This window comes from Falco naumanni, chromosome W (assembly GCF_017639655.2).
Source record: "Falco naumanni isolate bFalNau1 chromosome W, bFalNau1.pat, whole genome shotgun sequence".
Taxonomy (NCBI): domain Eukaryota; kingdom Metazoa; phylum Chordata; class Aves; order Falconiformes; family Falconidae; genus Falco; species Falco naumanni.
The window spans coordinates 27,471,698-27,493,285 of NC_054079.1; the positions used below are offsets into that span (position 1 = coordinate 27,471,698).

The 21,588-nt window shown below is 43.7% G+C and overlaps 1 protein-coding gene across 1 annotated transcript in view; it reads left to right on the top strand.

The window, feature by feature from the left end:
• Positions 1 to 21,588, top strand: part of LOC121080459 (E3 ubiquitin-protein ligase RNF38-like) — a 170,297-nt gene that overhangs the window by 81,822 nt on the left and 66,887 nt on the right. The window contains exon 3 of the mRNA XM_040578468.1: positions 3,869 to 3,939. Coding sequence (XP_040434402.1) covers positions 3,869 to 3,939 — 71 coding nt within the window. The remainder of the gene's footprint in view (positions 1 to 3,868; positions 3,940 to 21,588) is intronic.

Consider the following 21,588-nt stretch of genomic DNA (forward strand, 5'->3'; position numbering starts at 1 on the left):
GTATGGGGCTTCCCACCAGATTGCCTCTATCCAAGTCACGGTACCAAATTTGTTATATATGTTGGCGATAATAACTGATCAGGGCCAGAGCTAATTGAGCCAAATTAGTTTATTAAAGCAAGCGGCAACAAGCAAAACAGCGCTGGGTGGACGGGGAGTCTCCTGCTCCACCAACGGCGCGCACCCAGTTCCCAAGAGTCACTGGTTTTATACCCTTTGCCTTCCAGTATACGTGTCTCCTTTAGTGGTATACTCTGTGTTTGTGTGGCTTGTTGCTAAGGGGTCGCTCATTGTCTTCTTCGGCTTCCTGGTGGTCGTGGGGATGAAAGCTCCTTGTCTTCTTCACGTCACGAATTCCTTGCCTCGTACTTCTGTATTTCCTTTTTCCTTGCTTCCTTGACCCCTACACAATGTTATCTTGCTTTACCACATTTGGTTAGTTGAGCGCTTCCGGTTAGTCTTACACAATGTAGCAATATAGTTAGCCTTGCAGTTAGCCTTATATAGTTTCTGTGGCAACCTCCTTCTCCATTGTCTTTGAACTAAAATTGATGAACAAACAGTTTACTATCTATCACAGGTTGATTGAGTCCAACCATAAACCAAGCACTGCCAAGTCCACCACTAAACCATGTCCCTAAGCACCATGTCTACATGTCTTTTAAATACCTCCAGGGATGGTGGCTCAACCACTTCCCTGGGAAGCCTGTTCTGATGCTTAACAACCATTTTGGTGCAGAAATTTTTCCTAATATCCAATCCAAACCTCCCCTGGTGCAACTTGAGGCCTTTTCCTCTCCTCCTATCATTTGTTACTTGGGAGAAGAGACTGAAATCCACCTAGCAACAACCTTCTTTCAGGTAGTTGTAAAGACCAATAAGGTCTCCCCTGAGCCTCCTTTTCTCCAGACTAAACAACTCCAGATATTTCAGCTGCTCCTCATAAAATTTGTTGTCTAGGCCCTTCACCAGCTTAATTGCCCTTCTTTGGACACACTCCAGCACCTCAATGTCTTTCTTGCATTGAGTGGCCAAAAACTGAACACAGTATTCGAGGTGCAGCCTCACCAGTGCCGAGTACAGGGGGATGATCACTTCCCTAGTCCTGCCAGTCACACTATGCCCGAATACAAGCCAGGATGCTGTTGGCCTTCTTGGCCACCTGGGCACACTGCCAGCTCATATTCAGCTGGCTGTTGTTCAACACCCCGAGATCCTTTTCTGCCAGGCAGCTTTCCAGTCACTCTTTACTAACACTAACTCCATACAGAGCAACATTTTGGGCTTGGCTATCCAGCCAGTTTTTACCCAGCGAAGCATACGCCCATCCAAGACATGAGCAGCCAGTTTCTCCAGGAGAATGCTGTGGAAACAGTGTCAAAGGCTTTACTAAAGTCCAGGAAGACGATGTCCACAGCTTTTCCCTCATCCACTAAGTGGGTCACCTTGTCATAAAAGGAGATCAGGTTCATCAAGCAGGACCTGTCTTTCATAAATCCATGCTGACTGGGCCTGATCGCCTGGTTGTCATGTATGTGCCGCATGATGGCCCTCACGGTGATCTGCTCCATAACCTTCCCTGGCACTGAGGTGAGACTGACAGGCCTGTAGTTCCCTGGATCCTCCTTCCAGCCCTTCTTGTAGATGCACATCAAATTTGCTAACCTCCATTCAAATAGGACCTCCCCGGTTAGCTAGGATTGCTGATAAATGATTGAAAGTGGCTCATTGAGCTCTTCTGCAGGATCCCTCAGTACCCTTGGGTGGATCCCATCTGGCCCCATAGACTTGTGTGTGTCTAAGTGATGCAGCAAGTCACTAACCATTTCCTCCTGGACTGTAGGAACTTAATTCTGCTTTTCCTCAACCCTGTCTTCCAGCTCAGGGGGCTGAGTACTCTGAAGGTAAAAGGGTACTGAGGCAGCTGGCAGAGGAGCTTGCTAAGCCACTTTCCATAATTTATTAAGAGTCCTGGCTTGAATCAGATATCCACCCTCTAGCCCAAGGAGGACCCTATGCCACAGCAGGTGGCTATGCCCTGAAGGAAGCTGCAGCTCATGGAGAGATCATGCCAGAGCAGGTTTTCTGGCAGGACTTGTGACCCCATGGGGGACCCACACTGGAGCAGAACTGCAGCCTGCGGGAAGGACCAGTGTTGGAAAAGGTTGTGAAGAACTGTCTCCTGTGGAAGGGACCCCACGGTGGAGCACATAAAAAGTGTGAGGAGGAAGGAGTGGCAGTAATGAACTGATCGCAACCCCCATTAATTGTCCCCTTGCAGAGGGGAGGGGGGATGAGGTAAATAGTCAGGACTGAAGTTGAGCCTGGGAAGAAGGGGGGTGGGGGGGAAGGTGATTTTAAGTTTTGGGATTTTCTTTCCACTACCCTACTCTATTTTTGTTTGGCAATAAATTAATTTCCTCAAGTTGAGTCTGTTTTGCCCATGATGGTAATTGGTGAGCAATCTCCTTGTCCTCATCTTGACCCACAAACTTCCCCTGTCTTGCCGAGGAGAGGGAGTGAGAGAGTGGCTTGGTGGGTACCTGGTATCCAGACAATGTGAACCCACCATAGAAACCTAGATTAACTTCAAAGTTTGCTTGTGAGCACAAATGCTAAAACTTTTGAATAAGCTGTGACTGTTGGATCAATTTATGTAGTTTGCAACTGGTATCAGTTTTTTAGGTTCAAGTCCAAAATCTATCTAGGTTTAATGGCCATATATTACATTTATGTACTAAAGTAGTCTGCAACTATTTAACAATTTCAGTGTATTGAAATCATGTGTGAGGGGTTTTCAGACTAACAGGAAGATTCTACCAATTTTTCTGACAGTTTTTTTCTTTCCTAAAATACAATTATGGGATTATTTGTGGAGGGAGTACATAACCAAAAGACATGTTCTTAAGCATTCTTTCAATTTGAAAATGGAGGGATTAAAACTTTTCTAAAAAATTAACTTTGAAGATCATGTCCTTAAACAAAATAAGTTTACAGCGAAGTGAATGTACTCGGAAATTAACTGAAACACATGGTTCTTTACTTTCTACTTTAAAAGGAGGAAAAAAGTATTGAAAGCAATTTTAATGTCTGATAAATTTTTAACTAGTGATGACAATAAGCAATGAAATATTACAAATTTTTTTCCAAATAACTATGTTGGGAGAGATGTCTAAGGAGACCTTCCACTGGCAATGACTTTTGCCTGTGTCTAGTCTGTATTTTGTCAAGCATTCAAGATATTTGATCAGTCTTCTTATGGTCCAAAGAAACACGGGCCACAAAGATGTATAAAAATGCTGTATGTGAAATCACAAAATAAAATTATCCACATTTCAAAACTTTAAAAACAGTGAGAAATTGTTAAGGAAATGCTTTAGGTACATCTTCTGCAAGGAAACCATGTAATAATTCAGCTTTATAAATGAGACTGCTTTTTCTACTTTTTTTATTTTTTCCACAGAGTACAGACTCTATACATATAGCCATTTGCACATCAGCCAAAAGCTGTTCCCAGCTTCTAACTATTTTGGTTCAGTACAGCTTAGTCCTTACTTAAGTTTGGTCATATGCACTTTACCTCATATGTTTATATGTTTGTTTTGGATATATGAACAAATGCTAATTTTGTTATCTTTAAGAAATTAAAAAATAAATCTGGGTGAAGTTATTGCTGGCAAACTAAAAAATGTCTCTCTGCTGCTTATTGTCATGAATATAAGACCTATCTATTAAAGATGTTTGGCAAGCAAATATCTCTGCTGTGTAAAATTAGTTTCCTGCTGATACAGTTGTCTATAGCATTCATAGGAATTGGGTTTTAATTTTAATGAATTTTTTTCCTTCCCCTCCCCCGCTTCTCTTGTAGGTAGCATTGGCACTTCATTGCAATGCCAGTCAATCGATCAAGAACACATTTGCAGCAATGACAGTGACAAGGTGAGATTTGCATAAATGTTCCATTCACAAGGTACATTTTTTTTAAATGAAACACATTGATTTTACTGTATTACTAATGTTTGTTTTACAGGTCCAGTAGCTAATTTTTAGTGTTACAATTTGAAATCTTTCTGGCTTTTTAACGAGTATACGTACTAAATTCACTCAAGGTAAAATTTTTAGTTGATTAAAGAGAGATTTCTCTTTTAGTGGATTTTTCTTCTTCTTCACATTCCCTTCCTATTCTAAATATTTGTGGTTTACCATAGTGACCCTCACAGGTAATAAAGAGTGGTAACGTCAATGCTAATACATTAGGCACAGTAATGTGTCTTACTCCTATCACAGAATCAGGCTACATTAAGCTATAAGTGTGCACTTACAGTTCAGCACACTAAGCTATAAGTGCAGCACAGCACAGTACTGGGCCTGGGTCTACTCAGGTTAAATATTTATGTATATCACTAACTCTTTAGTGTACAGTAGTCTCCTGGTTAGGATCGCTACAAGTGATCCCAAACTTAATTCCAGCATAGTGTTTTTTTATGTTATATTACTTTGATTCTACTATAGTTGATGCATGACATGTGTGGACATTACAGATCATAAAATCACAGTATGGTCAGGGTTGGAAGGGACTTCTGGAGATCATCTAGTCCAACCCCCTGCTAAAGCAGGTTCACCTGGAACAGGTTGCACAGAATCACATCCAGGCAGATTTTGAATATCTCCAGAGAAGGAGACTCCACAACTTCTCTGGGCAGCCTGTTGCAGTGCTGTGTCACCCTCAAAGTAAAGAAGATCTTCCTCATATTCAGATGGAACTTCCTGTGTTGCAGTTTGTGCTTGATGCCCCTTGACCTGTCGGTTGGTACTACTGAAAAGAGCCTGGCCCCATCCTCTTGACACTCCCCTTAAGATATTTGTAAACATTGATAAGATCCCCTCTCAGCCTTCTCTTCTCCAGGCTAAACAGGCCCAGCTCCCTCAGCCTTTCCTCATAAGGGAGATGCTCCAGTCCCCTCTACAGTCAATCCTTCATTCTAAATTAGATGAAAAGTGCTGCTACTTAATTGATCTAAATAACAATAATGATAATCTGTGTTTCGCTGGGAGTCTTGCAGTGCTTACAGCGTTGAGGGATCTAACGGATGCAGAACTGTGAATAGATACAAAAGAGCTACAGGACAAACTGAGTGTAAGGGTATGTGGAAAAGGAGTCCATCTGTTTCATTAAAGTTATCTGATCAAGGGCCTTTTCAATGCAAAACAAGATAATAAGTAAGGGGGAATCCATTAACAAGAACACACAGAGACACAAACCTGGTAGACAAGGGATAACAGAGACAACGCCAAGGACCAAAAGTCTCTGGTCACTAACTGATGTGCCATCAAGAAACTACATGCCTTGGAGAGGGCCACCTGGTCTTTGTAACTGATAAGAAGCAGGAAACTAGAGGTACATAAGGATTTGGGATATTCAAGGGGAACCTGTTCTAAAATCTATTAGGGAATGTTTAGGGGAAAGGGATTGGGAAGGAACAAAGCAGGTATAAAAAGGGATAGTCATATAAAATGGGGCTGTCACAGCCCTCTCCAAATTATCAAGCTGCAACAAGGTCTTTTACCATCTCATACCAGCATACTCTTCATGCCAGTCCCTCTGCTACCTTCTCCATATCTCACCTCATCCAGGGTACGTGTTCTCTCTCCTCTTGCTTCTTCCTCGGCTGCTATCTCTTCATTGGCTCTCAACCACTTAACCAGTCACACCTGCACCTTATCGACATTGGCCAACCTACTGCCCCTGAAGCCAACCCACAGTTGTAAGTTGCATATTAACAATGCTAATTAACCCAGCTTCATTCTTCTACAATTCCCCCTTTTTTTCTTAACATTTCATACCTTATGTTTTTAACAATCATTACAACCTTTTTACAAATAGATTTTTCATACAGTCTTCTATAACACCTCTACAATCCCCCCCCTTTTTTTTCCTTCTTTTTAACATTTTATACTTCATCTATTTACCAACCATCACAAACTTTTTAGAAATAAACTTCTCATACAATTCTGACAACTTGCCCCTGAATTCATATTCCTTCCTCACTTTTATCTTGGGCTTTTCAGCTTCTGCAGGTTGATCACCTTTCTTCTTATCTGCTTTCTTAGCACCTGGGATTTTGATTTCTTCAGAGAGGGATTCTGATGAACTTATAGTGCCTTGTCCTTTCGCCTCTTGGATCATACCGGACAGTAACCTGAGTGAGCTTTCAGCAGCAGTAGATCTAGAATACAGCACTAACACATCATTCTGTGTCCTGAAAAACTTCTCAACATCCTTGTGGTTGCCCATTTCTTCTTCAACTGGAGACACCTTCAATGAATACAGAAATGCCAGCAAGAATACCACCAGGCCGAGCAGCAGCAGCCACGGCAGGAGCCGCTTGCAACACCATGCTGCTCCTACGCCTTCCCCTGGCACAACCGTTACCACTGTCTAGCCGGACCCACCACCACTGCGGGCTGCTGCCACGTCTGACCATGTACTCCACCACTATCGCCCATTACCCTCAGTCTCTAAATTCCACAGCAGTCAGGCTTCCTTCTCTTTGATCCCAATGACTCACCTTTACCAGTGTCTGATCCAGATCCCCAGGCTCTTCCCACCTATCTCAAACACGATCTGGATCACAGGCTATCCCTGCCTCTCTCTATTACACTGGGCACCACCATCACTGTTCAAAACTTCAAACATCCCCCAGCACAGCCATCACTGCTGTCACCGCTCATTACACTCAGTCTCATAATCTGAAGGGCCTCACACAGGGCACCAATTGTCTCAGCATTCTCCAGACTATCAAGCTGCAACAAGGTCTTTTACCATCTCATACAACACACTCTTCATGCCAGTCCCTCTGCTACTTTCACCTTATCTAAGGCACGTGTTTTCTCTCCTCTTGCTTCTTCCTCTCTGCTCTATCTTCATTGGCTCTCAACCACTTAACAGAACCAGCCACAGCTGCACCTTATCTACATCTACCAACCTGCTGCCCCTGAAGCCAACCCACAGCTGTATATTATCAATGCTAATTAACCCAGCTTCATTCTTCTACATGGGGCTGTTCAGTACACTGGTCTGACTAAGCTCTGTGGCTGATTATTGCAGTCTGTCCTAGCTTTTAATAAATCCATAACTATTGCTGTGTGTAATCTCACTCTCTGACCTGTGTGTGTGAGTGCTATAAGGACTAGGTGCCAGTCACTGGTGAGACTGACATGAGTGGATTTGATGCCAGCAACTGGGTTCAGACTGGGAGTGTAGGTGCTCCCTGGCCCATGTTGTCAGCAACTGAAGTGACTAGGTGTGTCTCAGTGCCAGTCACTGGAGTGAGGGTCTTGGCTCCACTTACATGGGGCTGAGCACCTCCTCCTCCTTCACTGACCTTGGAGTCTGCAGGTTGTTTCTCTTGCATTTTCTCACTTGTCTCTCTTTGGCTACTGTTGTACAAGGCTTCCCCCCCCCCCCCTTCTTAAATATGTTATCATACAGGTGCTACCACTGTCGCTGATTGGCTCATCCTTGGCCAGTGGCAAGTCCATTTTGAAGCTGGCTGGCATTGGCTCCATTGGACATAGAGGAAGCTTCTAGCAGCTTCTCACAGAAACCATCCCTGTAACCCCCCTGCTACCAAAACCTTGTCATACAAATCTAGTACAGGGGTACACTCTCAGCCTCACTGCTTGAACCTGCAAATGTGAAAGCAGCAGCTGCATCCATCAGCCTGGGATGGAGACCCTCGGGTCTCCTGGCTGGGCTCCATCAGCCAGTCCCTGAACCTGCTGCATGCAATGGCTATTTATAACATCTCTTAACACTGGGGTGATATGTATACAGGAAGGTTGTACTAAGCAACATCCTCTTCTTTGAGGCTGCTACATGTTAATATGTGTGTCAGCCTCCTATCTGAGGAAAAAAAAAGTTGGGGAAATTTTAAGCCAAACAATATTCTTATGTATCTCAAGATGTTTCCTCCTTTTGCACAACTAACATTTTTATGGTGTTATGGATGTGCCCTAGTTCCAGATGGGACAGAGTTAATTTTCTTCTTAGCAGCTGGAACAGTGCTGTGTTTGGGATTTGGTGTGAGAACAATGTTGATAACATATAGAGGATCTGAGGCCCGCTATACTGCAACTGAAAAAGAGATATTGGCAGCTTATGAAAGGGTTTGAGTCTCTTTGGACATGATTGGTACTGACACACAACTCCTTCTGGTGACCCGGTTGCCAGTGCTGGGCTGGAAGTTCAAAAGGAGGATCTCCTCTACTCTACAGATCACGCAACTGCTGCTGCATGAAGTGGGTCGCATTGATCACACAATGAGCTTGAATGGGAAACCCCAGTTGTCCAGGAATCCTGGAAGTGATTATGGACTGGCCAGAAGGTAAAGATTTCAGAATGTCACCAGAGGAAGAGGTGACATTGCTGAAGTGTCCCCCATTGTATAATAAACTGCCAGAATATGAGAAGCAATATGCCTTGTTTACTGATTGGTCCTGCCATATTATAGGAAAGCATCGGAGATGGAAGACAGCTGTATGGATTCCCCTATGACAAGTCACAGAAACTGCTGAAGGAGGTGAATAGAGTCAGTTTGCAGAGGTGAAAGCTATCCAGCTGGCTTTAGACATTGCTGAATGAGAGAAATGGCCAATAGTTTACCTCTATACTGATTCATGGATGGTGGCAAATGCCCTGTGGGGGTGGTTGCAGCAATGGAAGCAAAGTAATTGGCAACGCAGAGGTAAACCCATTTGGGCTGCTGCATTATGGCAAGATATTACTGTCCGGGTGCGAAGAGGGTCCCCCGTGGAGAGTTGGCCAAGTCACGACAATCACACCAATATGGCTACATGCCGTGCTCACTTTATTAAACAAACAGGTCATATTTATAACTTAAACCGACAGCTCACACGACTCTACACACAGGTGATTGGATAAAAGTTTCTGGTCACGCGGGCGTCTGTGTCGCTGATTGGTGAGCATGCTGCAGGCGCCTGATCAGAGTGTGCCGATGAGAGTGTGTTGATTTTGCGGTTCCCAGGACTTGCTCTGCACGTGGCTTCTTGTTTGTGCATAGCTTGTTTTCTTTCTCACACTGCTTGTTCCAAGGACAATTTAAAGTTGCTCTGCAGCTTCAACTAACAGGCCTGGGTTGTCCAACCCGGACAATGGTAACATATGTCCTCAGTCCTTTAAAAATTCCTCTACACGGGTGGACAACCTGGTTGTAAAAGTACATCATGTAGATGCTCATGTACCCAAGAGTCGGGCCACTGAGGAACTTGCAAACAACCAGCAGGTAGATCAAGCAGCCAAGATTGAAGTGGCACAAGTAGATTTGGATTGGCAACATAAAGGGGAATTATTCATAGCTCGATGGGCCTATGACACTTCAGGTCATCAAGGATGAGATGCAATGCGGCGAATGAAGAGACGGGACACAGCTTGATGCAAGCAAATGTCAATTTATTATACAGAAGCACGCGTTTTTATACACTTTCAGAAGCTGCACGTTTTAAACAGATTGGTTCTTGAAGATAAGCACTGCATACTAGGCAATCCCTCATTGGTGGTTAACTGCCATCAATTAACAGCAAGCTGTTACCTTTCCTTGGCGCCATCCTTGGCGCCATCCGTCTCCCACTCCCCTGTGCTCTGCAAACATGCCTCATCATGTTAATTGTTGGCTAGACAAGCTGGAGCAAACTCCCCTCAGCTAACTGATTGCCGCGCATGGTCCTAGTTTGCAGACCGCTCCTGCATCTCCCCCTTCCTGTTGCACAAAAAGAACCTTTGAAACCGAACGAGTAAAAACAAGGTATAAGTAATAGAACAAATAAAAAACCAACTGAGACATATTATCAGTGTCAAAATAACCCACTGTCTCTGTTCCGTACAATTTTACAATTTCCCCTTTTTGTTTTTGAACAGCTAGTACCAGGTTTGCCATGTTCTGCAGGGCCCTTGCAAACATGACAGCAACCAAGGTAATAGCAAACAGACAATACTGCCAATTGAGTGAATGGATGCCAAAAAGGCTGACATTTTCTCAGATTTTGGTAACATGTTGCTGCAATGGGGCGCCTAAAATCCACGCAGCACATACCATCAAAATCCTCACAGCCATGTCCTTGAACCAACAACAAAAAGCAGTGGCAATTTTGACTCACATTCTTAACTGCCTACCAAACAATGTGATTTAACTCTTTAATGCTTTCCCTGCTGTTACTCTGGATAAGAGAAGAACCGCTGTGACACGTTCCCATCATAGCCTCCTACTACATTAGCATCTACAGAAAGACAATTATCGACATTCAAAGTGTAAACAATATCATCTTCTTTTGGATTAACATTATACATAGGTGGAAGGGCACACCAAACAAGAACTGGTTCAGTCAAAAAGTTCGAAACATAGCATGCCTTCTCTGAACATACCTCTGGGGTCATTCCCTTCATTCCCTCTCTTTTTTATGCAAAGAGAAACACTTTTACCATAACAGAGAAGCCCCTATCTACATCTCTGAGCCTGGACACAAACCGCAGCTTTATGCTCCACAAGGCTCAGGACAGGAATCATTCATGTAGTTACATAGCAATATATCTCTACAAGCATGTAGACACCTATTAAACACTAGATAACCATGTTTATCTTTCCTATTCTCCTTCACAATACCTAGCTGTTCTCTCATTATGAATCCTCCCTTCCCCCACTGCTTTGCTTAACTCTTTAACAGCCTCGTATTGCACAGGCTGCCACTCTCGAGGTTGATCTGTCTGATAAAATACTGAACATGCCATAGCGACTCCCAAAACCCATCACTTAAGTGCTTCCCACTTGCATTCCTGCCACCAATCCCTCAGACCCCCTTTCACCCTCCCCAAAAATACAATCAATGCATCAGGAGAGACAAGGGGGTGGGGGAAAGGTCCAGCTCCTTTTCCAGATCTTTAGGACCTGGATCAAAAGGTTTATCAGTGTCAATAAAATCATTGTCCGAGTTGTCCTGTTCCCGTGCTTGGTCCTGTGTTGTGAGGGTCGCTGCAGTCAGTGACAGAAGCTTTGGGGGCAGAGGAGGTGTGGACAGAATCGCCATCACTGACGGTGTCTTGAGAAGAGTCGTGCTGTCGGTGGAATTTACAGCTTCCTCTGGTTTAGCACCGTTAGTAGAATTAGTCCACACTTGGCAAAGAGTAGTCAGAATTTGCCACCAAGATGCTAAATGCATTCCCGACACGGAGTTCCCCTCCGTGGCAGCATCATACAATTGGCTGCTGTATGTACACACTTTCATTCTTTCAAAGTCTCTAAAGTTTCTTGGCTGCTCACCTGTCTCGATGAATACAGGTGTTATCCTCGGGGTTTAGGTTGTCCACCTGGTCCAGACAGCAAGATGATCGTGCAGCCAAGCCGTCTCCTCCGGAATGCAGCCCTCTTCCACGAGCTGCCTTTTTTATCGACCAGTTCCGTCCTTATTCTTCCAAGGCTTCGGAACACCACCATAGGGGTCACCATTTGAGGAGATTGAGGCACGGACTCCCTGATCTGACTAGAAGACCCTTCATGAGTCCATATACGTCTCTTTCTGGGGACGAAGCCTGATTCCCCGTTACGGATTTCCCACAGCTCACCTCTCAACTCCGGAGGGATTTCAGGCCGGCTCCTGCTTCCTTTCAGCAGATCATTCAAAGTTCTGTGGGATTCGCTGCATGTCGCTCAGATAGGCGATTCGAGAGCCCTTCACGTCAGATCCTTAAACGCATCACGTCGGGGTCACCAATTTGCGGCGAATGAAGAGACGGGATGCAGCTTGATGCAAGCAAATGTCAATTTATTATACAGAAGCACGCGTTTTTATACTATTTCAGAAGCTGCGCGTTTGAAACAGATTGGTTCTTGAAGCTAAGCCGTGCATACTAGGCAATCCCTGATTGGTGGTTAACTGCCATCAATTAACAGCAAGCTGTTACCTTTCCTTGGCGCCATCCTTGGTGCCATCCGTCTCCCACTCCCCTGTGCTCTGCAAACATGCCTCATCATGTTAATTGTTGTCTAGACAAGCTGGAGCAAACTCCCCTCAGCTAACTGATTGCCGCACATGGTCCTAGTTTGCAGACCGCTCCTGCAATGCAACATATAGATGGGCCTGGGATCGAGGGGTGGACCTCGAACATTTAATCTGCATCTGCCTTACCTGGAGTCTCACACACACTTGAGAGCTTTTAGCTGCTGAAAGATTGCTTTGGATATGTCTTTAATCTTGATTCCTTTGAACCATTAAAAAATTTTCTTGAAGTGGAAGCTTTCTCTTGTTTCTCTGATGTTCCTCATCTTCTATAGTTCTTTGTTTTCATTTAGTGCTTTTCAAACTTTGTTTCCTAGTAGTTCCCACTTCCTAGTTCACTTGAAGTAACTTTGTCGCTTCTATTCCTCCCCACCACCTCAGCTCTTGTCAAAAAGTGCTGTGCTTTTTTTTGCCTGAATACCACTATGCATGCATCCTTTAGTTTTGTTCCTTAGAGAGTCCTCTAGTCCTCACAGTTATAACTGAAAAACTTCCTGTCAGTCTCACAATTCTGTCTCCATTCCTATAATCACTGGTTTTCCATTAGTAATAGGCCAACTTAATGGTTATATGATTTCAGCCCCATCCTCTCTCCACAGCCTTTCATCTTAATGCAGTGTCTGGCTTGGTCAGCTCCTTGAGTTTTTGATAGAATCTGCAGGAGCGGTCTGCAAACTGGGACCATGCGCGGCAATCAGTTAGCTGAGGGGAATGTGCTCGAGCTTGTCTAGACAACAATTAACATGATGAGGCATGTTTGCAGAGCACAGGGGGGCGGAGGACGGATGGCGCCAAGGATGGCGCCAAGGAAAGATAACACCTTGTTGTTAATTGCTGGTAGTTAACCACCAATCAGAGATTGCCTAGTATGCAAGGCTTAGCTTCAAGAACCAATTAGTTTAAAACGCGCAGCTTCTGAAAGTGTATAAAACCTCGTGCTTCTGTACAATAAATTGACATTTGCTTGCATCAAGCTGCGTCCCGTCTCTTCATTCGCCGCAAATTGGTGACCCCGACGTGATGCGTTTAAGGATCTGACGTGAAGGGCTCTCGAATCGCCTATCTGAGCGACTTGCAGCGAATCCCACAGAACTTTGAATGATCTGCTGAAAGGAAGCAGGAGCCGGCAGAAATCCCTCCGGAGTTGAGAGGTGAGCTGTGGGAAATCCGTAATGGGGAATCAGGGTTCGTCCCCAGAAAGAGACGTATATGGACTCACGAAGGGTCTTCTAGTCAGATCAGGGAGTCCGTGCCTCAGTCTCCTCAAATGGTGACCCCTATGGTGGTGTTCCGAAGCCTTGGAAGAATAAGGACGGAAAAAAGACAGCTCGTGGAAGAGGGCTGCGTTCCGGAGGAGACGGCTTGGCTGAACGATCGTCTTGCTGTCTGGACCAGGCGGACAACCTAAACCCCGAGGATAACACCTGTATTCATCGAGACAGGTGAGCAGCCAAGAAACTTTAGAGACTTTGAAAGAATGAAAGTGTGCACATACAGCAGCCAGTTGTATGATGCTGCCGCGGGGGGGAACTCCGTGTCGGGAATGCATTTAGCATCTTGGTGGCAAATTCTGACTACTCTTTGCCAAGTGTGGACTAATTCTACTAACGGTGCTAAACCAGAGGAAGCTGTAAATTCCACCGACAGCACGACTCTTCTCAAGACACCGTCAGTGATGGCGATTCTGTCCACACCTCCTCTGCCTCCAAAGCTTCTGTCACTGATTGCAGCGACCCTCACAACACAGGACCAAGCATGGGAACAGGACAACTTGGACAATGATTCCATTGACACTGATAAACCTTTTGATCCAGGTCCCATAGATCTGGAAAAGGAGCTGGACCTTTCCCCCACCCCCTTGTCTCTCCTGATGCATTGATTGTACTTCTGGGGAGGGTGAAAGGGAGTCTGAGGGATTGGTGGCAGGAATGCAAGTGGGAAACACTTAAGTGATGGGTTTTGGGAGTCGCTATGGCATGGTCAGTATTTTGTCAGACAAATCAACCTGCAGAGTGGCAGCCTGTGCAATACGAGGCTGTTAAAGAGTTAAGCAAAGCAGTGCGGGAAGGGAGGATTCATAGTACATTTGCTATGTCCCTTCTTGAAGTGATGGCAGAGCCTTATACGCTCACACTGCATGATTGGAAGTTATTGCTTTGTATGGTACTAACTGATACAGTCTATGATGTGGTTATTTGATTTTTGTGAGCTATGTATAGTGGCCTTGATTGAAAACCTTAATCGGGGAATTGCTGTTAACTATGAGCAGTTGGCTGGAGAAAATTAACTGTGCCGATTCTGTGACTCAGGCAAGGTATCCCAGGGACAACTCTTTGCAAATGAATGAGATGGCTATTAAGGCAGTCAGGATGCGGGAGTCTTGCCACAGTCTTGCAGGGTCCTAGAGAGTCACTAACTTTAATACTAACTTGATTGATTGGCTTCAGAATATTTTGCAACAAGTCGAGCAAGAGGAAGCTCAAGGGTTGCTTTTAAAACAACTAGCTGTGATAATGTCAATGAAAATTGTAAATGGGCAACTTTCACAATCGCAACCCCAACATGTGTCAAATGATTGTAACGCAGAACTCACAGCAGACTGTAATTCTCAGGCTGAGTTCTGGAATGCAGCATAACAGATTTTTGCTTCTCTAATCTCTTCTGTAAGAATAGTACACGCTCTTAACTTGCTTAGTAAATCAGGCTGCTGGCTTGCTAAACAAAGTAATATTACAAATACTGTTCTTTTTTTTTCTGGCTTATTAACAGATGTTGATTCTGTCCATCGTATGTTGCTACAGAACCGAGTTGCTATTGATTTTTATTATTAGCACAGGGACACAAGTGTGAAGACTTTGATAGGATGTGTTACGTGAATCTGAGTGACCACTGTGAATTAATTTACAAAAGTATCCAAAACTCAAAAGCCTTAAAACAAAGATGTGCAACAGAGCCAGGGGCGGGATGCCTTTGGTCTCTTCTCACGGCTGGGAAACTTTGGGCCATGACTCGAAACTATTACAGGATTTATTATAATTACCTTTAACCACCTTATTGATGTTTGCCTTATGTCTCCCATACTTTTTTTTCTGTATTCAGTGTTTAGTTGATTGTAACATAAAGCAGGTCATGGTCACCCAGCTACACAACCCCCTTTGCCTCGTCGCAATTAAGCAAAAAAGAGGATAGAGAATGTCTGAAGAGAGAGATAGGAGAGGAAACTGGAGAATATTTGACCTAACAAGAGATGAGAGAACAGCTAGGTATTGTGAAGGAGACTAGGAAAGATAAACATGGTTATCTAGTGTTTCATAGGTGTCTGCATGCTTGTAGAGATATATAGCTGTGTAACTGCATGAATGATTCCTGCCCTGAGCCTGGTGGAGCATACAGCTGCGGTTTGTGTCCAGGCTCAGAGATGTAGATAGGGGCTTCTCTGTTATGGTAAAAGTGTTTCTCTTTGCATAAAAAAGAGAGGGAATGAAGGGAATGACCCCAGAGGTATGTTCAGAGAAGGCATGCTATGTTTTGAACTTTTTGACTGAACCAGTTCTTGTTTGGTGTGCCCTTCCACCTATGTATAATGTTAATCCAAAAGAAGATGATATTGTTTACACTTTGAATGTCGATAATTGTCTTTCTGTAGATGCTAATGTAGTAGGAGGCTATGATGGGAACGTGTCGCAGCGGTTCTTCTCTTATCCAGAGTAACAGCAGGGAAAGCATTAAAGAGTTAAATCACCTTGTTTGGTAGGCAGTTAAGAATGTGAGTCAAAATTGCCACTGCTTTTTGTTGTTGGTTCAGGGACATGGCTGTGAGGAATTTGATGGTATGTGCTGAATGGATTTTAGGCGCCCCATTGCAGCAACATGTTACCAAAATCTGAGAAAATTTCAGCCTTTTTTGGCATCCATTCATTCAATTGGCAGTATTGTTTGCTATTACCTTGGTTGCTGTCATGTTTGCAAGGGCCCTGCAGAACATGGCAAACCTGGTACTAGCTGTTCAAAAACAAAAAGGGGAAATTGTAAATTGTACGGAACAAAGACAGTGGGTTATTTTGACATTGATAAAATGTCTCAGTTGGGTTTTTATTTGTTCTATTACTTATACATTGTTTTTACTCGTTCGGTTTCAAAGGTTCTTTTTGTGCAACAGGAAGGGGGAGATGCAGGAGCGGTCTGCAAACTGGGACCATGCGCGGCAATCAGTTAGCTGAGGGGAATTTGCTCGAGCTTGTCTAGACAACAATTAACATGATGAGGCATGTTTGCAGAGCACAGGGGGGCGGAGGACGGATGGCGCCAAGGATGGCGCCAAGGAAAGATAACACCTTGTTGTTAATTGCTGGTAGTTAACCACCAATCAGAGATTGCCTAGTATGCAAGGCTTAGCTTCAAGAACCAATTAGTTTAAAACGCGCAGCTTCTGAAAGTGTATAAAACCTCGTGCTTCTGTACAATAAATTGACATTTGCTTGCATCAAGCTGCGTCCCGTCTCTTCATTCGCCGCAAGAATCCTCTCCATGTTGTTTCATGCTACAGTAAGAATGGACTATTATATAAGAGAGAATGAAAGCACAAATAACACAATTTGTAATTCTTTTGAAAAGAGAGAATACCTAGGAGACTTCATTAAAGCTTTGAGATGGTTCTGTCTCTTGGCAAATAAAGAAAAATAACAATTTGGTTTTCTTCCTCACTGGTTATTTCTTCAGAGGCTTCAACTGTGTTTGGATTGTTCTGAATTAAGGCTGCTGTGTGCTGAATGTTTTTGATGAGCTGGTGTTCTGCATCAGAGTGGGAGAAGAAAGGAGAGTGTAGGGTTCTTTCTGGATCTCTAAGGAAGGCCCAACAATAAATCGCATAATAAAATATCTGGTTTAATATTATATAATACGAAGAGGAATATAGATAGCAAGTAAATCTTACATCCCTTCAGATGCTGGGAACCTTGCTTTTGTGCAGCTTCAGATAGACCCCAGATGGATTTTCCCATGGCATGCTGCACAGATCCCATCCATGGAGAGGATCTTCCTCCCTCTCATGCCATGGCACCTTTTATTTTGTGTAACAAGCAGAATCATATCTTCTGACATGTTGCAATGTTTTCTCTATCATAGCATCCACCAATGTGCAGCACAACTCAGCATGGGACATTCCAGCAGATACCCTTACAGCAGCTACTCATGCTAACATATGGGCTTCTCAAGCCCTAAGTACAAGGCTCAATAGAGCAGACATGGCCTGCTCAAGATCACTAGCACCTCAATTACAATATCTTCTTCAAGACTCCCATTACAGCTGGTTCCATTTCAGTGCTTCTTATTCCTTCAAAAATTGGCCAGTGTGTTGCAAGGACAGATGGACAGCTGTTTTGGACATTAAGTACTCTAGTAGGTTTTTAGTTTGCTATGCTGCATGTGTAAAAACTTGTTGGTTAAAAAAATTGGATAAGAAGCTTTAGCATATGATTGTTTTCAACTAGTGTGCCTATTATAATGTATTGCACTATGAAATTAAAATGTTCAGTTATTACTGAAGGGTATACATATTTTTTTTCAAAAATAAAGTAAAAGTCTAATTGACATAAAATATGCTTGATAGATAGCCTTTGCATAAAATAAGGATATGTCTTAGAGTTTGAGGCGTCTTTCTGTGGGATGTTCCATATTGTCTACGGAAGTAGAGCAGATGGAGTGGTAAATGAGCAAAAGCTACTATTTGATTTAAGTGGTCCTGTGGAATGAACTTGCCAAAACAAGTGGTAAAGTTTCAAGTGTTTGAGTATGTGGATATGAGAGAAATAAGTAGATGTGTACATGAAGAACCTGACAAGACTGCTATATGTTTGTTCTGTGGAGTGTGGTAGGGGGAGAAGGGTGTGTGTATATCATTCTCAACTGTCTACCAAGCCAAGGATGGAGCTTACCTAGGAAACTTCTTCTTTATCCTCTGCATCCTTATTGGGTCTGAGAACTACTAAAAAATGCTCTTCTCGAGACCCAAACACATAATTCTGGTATGGAGGTTGTTTTTTTATTGCTGTTTTCAATAACTAATGATTCTGTATTTGATTTTAAAAAAGAACTGTAATAGCTGTAGTTAATGTAAACAACTTAATTTTTTTTCTAAGTTCTTCAGAAGAGGGTTAGTCTAACCAGGACAGAACAGTTTTGGGCACTATACAAAGTACAAATCTCTATCTTGTGCACTTTAAATTGTTATGCGGAGGGGTGTGTGTGTGTGATGTAGATGTTGTTTATTGATTTTAGCAATGCTTTTGACTTTGTCTCTGATAACATCCTCATAGACAAACTGATGAAGTACAGGATAGATATATGGACAGTGAGATGGACTGAAATCTGGCTGAACTTCCAAGTTCAAAGGATTATGATCAATGGCATAAAATCCAGTTGGAAGCCAGTCCCTAGTTGTATAACCCAGGGTTGATACAGGGACCAATAGTGTTTAATCTCTTTAAAAAAAAAACACAACTGGGAGGAGTGGTTGATGCAACATATGGGCAGATAGAAACTTAATGAAATTCAGCAAAGGGAGATGCCAAGTCCTGCACCTGGGCAGGAATAAGCCCATGTACTACTAGGCTGGGGGCTAACTGACTGAAGCAAAAGACCTAGGGGTCCTGGTGGACAGCAAGTTGAACAGCCATGTGCCCTTGTGGCAGACGACCAGCAGCATCCTTGGCTATATTAGGAAGAGTATTGCCAGCAGTCTGAGGAGAGGTGATCCTTCCCCTCTAGTCAGCACTGGTGATGCCACATCTGGACTTTTGTGTCCAGTTCTGGGCTTCCCAGTACAAAGGATATATGGACATACTGGAGAGAGTCCAGCAAAGGACCACAAAGATGATTGGGGGACTGGAACATCTTTCACATGAGGAAAAGCTGAGACAGCTGGGACTGTTTAGCCTAGAAAAGAGGGGACTCAGGGAATATCTTATCAATATATATAAATACCTGATGGGAGGGAGTAAAAAAGATGGAACCAGAATCTTCTCAGTGGCACCCAGTAATAGGACAAGAGGCAATGGGCACAAACATATACCACACTTCATAGGGTACATCTTATTTTACAACACAAGTTGTGTTTCTTTTAATAAGTAAATGTTCATTTTTTACCATTTAATTCATAGAAATGAATAAGTAACCCAACACATGTTAAAAAGAAGTTGCTGTGGTTTAGCTTCCATTTTTTAAGTTGATGTCATTCCTCCCCTCCCTTTTCTCCCATCTTTTCCAAACTCCATTGTTTTGGAAGCATTCTAACAGACTTGCTTGTTCTGCCTCTCATAGGATAGAAAGGCAGGGTGTTTGTTCACATTGTGAGTTGTATGGGTTTGTGGTTTAGTGTGTGTTTTGGTGTTTGAGGCTTTTTTTGTTTTTTTGTTTTGATTTGGTTGGTTGGTTGGTTGGTTGGTTTACACAAAGAAGAAAGGTCAAGATTGCAGATATATTTGGTTTATGTGGCAAGGTTTTGGTAGTGGGGGGGCTGCAGGGGTGGCCTCTGTGAGAAGAGGCCAGCGTTGGCCCCATGTCAGAGCCATTTCCAGTTGGCTCCAAATGGACCCGTCACTGGCCAAAGCTGAGACAATCAGCAAAGTTGGTGGCACCTCTGTGAAAACATATTTAATAAAGGGCAAAAAATGCTATGCAGCAGCTGTGAAAGAGAGGAGTGAGGAGAAAATGTGAGACAGACAAAGCAGTATGAACACCGAGGTCAGTGAAGGAGGGGGAAGAGGTACTCCAGGTGCTCGAGCAGAGATTCCCCTGCATCCCATGGAAGAGACCATGGTGAAGCAAATATCCCCACTATAGCCTGTGGAGAGCCCATGCTGGACCTGTTTGTGAAGGACTGTGTCCCATGGAAGGGACCTGTGCTAGAGCAGGGGTGTGAAAAGGAAGGAGCAACAGAGATAAACTGTTATGAACTGACTGCAAGCCCCCATTCCTGCCCCATGTCACTCAGGATGCAGGGGAGGTAATAGAGCAGTCTGGCATGAAAGAGTGAAGTTAAGCCTGGGAAGGGGGCAAGGGGAAGATGTTCTTTTAATTTTGTCTTTGTTTCTCACTATCCAAATCTATTTTAATTGGCAATAAATTAAATTAATCTTCCGCAAGTCAAGTCTGTTTTGCTTGTAACAGTAATTGATGTGACCTCCCTGTCTGTCTCAACTCGTGAGGTTTTTCATCTTAATTTCTTCCCATGTCCTGTTGAGGAGGGGTGCAGGAGCGGTCTGCAAACTGGGACCATGCGCGGCAATCAGTTAGCTGAGGGGAATTTGCTCGAGCTTGTCTAGACAACAATTAACATGATGAGGCATGTTTGCAGAGCACAGGGGAGTGGGAGACGCCAAGGAAAGATAACACCTTGTTGTTAATTGATGGTAGTTAACCACCAATCAGGGATTGCCTAGTATGCAAGGCTTAGCTTCAAGAACCAATTAGTTTAAAATGCGCAGCTTTTGAAAGTGTCTATAAAAACTCGTGCTTCTGTACAATAAATTGACATTTGCTTGCATCAAGCTGCGTCCCGTCTCTTCATTCGCCGCAGAGGGGGAGTGAGAGAGCAGCTGGGTGGGTGTCTGGCAGCCAGCCAAAGGTTAATCCATCACATCAGGTTTTCCTCTGAAATAGTATTTTCACTGAAGTAGTAGAAATGGGCAGTACCATTCTGGAATTTATTTGTCTGTATCCCTGAAATATACATCCTAGTTTTAAGGTATATGTTGGTTTCAGTAATAGTTGACAATTTCAGGAATGCTATCTCTTCTTCTGTACTGTGTCTTCTAAGACATACCTAGCAATTGATGGGGAGAAACAACTGCTCAGAGAGGTACTCACCATCTTAAAAATAACTGCTAGAATTCTATGCAAAAATACTCCAAGTTGCTCTCTGCTCCAAACTTTTGAGTTCTTCTGCAGGCAAATGCTCCTAGAAACTTTGTACTTTACATGCAGAGAAGACTTATTTACAAGCTCCCTTTGTGCTGTCTCACAATCCTTTTTACCTACACTAATGATTGGCTTGTTTTGGCCTTCCTTACAGGTATCCAGAGTTTAAGACAGCTCTCAGAGTTTTGGGAGGTCAATTTTTTCTATGTCATATTTTCAGTAGCCCAAGTTCCAACTGTCTTCATGTTCCTTCATTGAGAAATCCTGTTTCTGTGCCCAGACAGCCAGATTTTCAAGATTTATCTGTCAAATTTGAAATCAAGGCTTAACTCTGGGAGAGAGGGTAGGGTGTAATTCTGAATATCAATAGTGTTGTTCTTAATGACCTGCCAGTACTCTAGAGCAGGGGTCCTCAAACTACGGCCCGTGGGCCAGATACGGCCCCCCAGGGTCCTCAATCTGGCCCCCGGTATTTACAGAACCGCCCCGCCCCCCCCCCCCCCCCCCCCCCCCCCCCGGGGGTTGGGGGGGGAAACCAAGCAGCCGCAGATGACTGCCTGCCACTTCATCCGCTCCAGCCCCCTGGCTAAAAAGTTTGAGGAC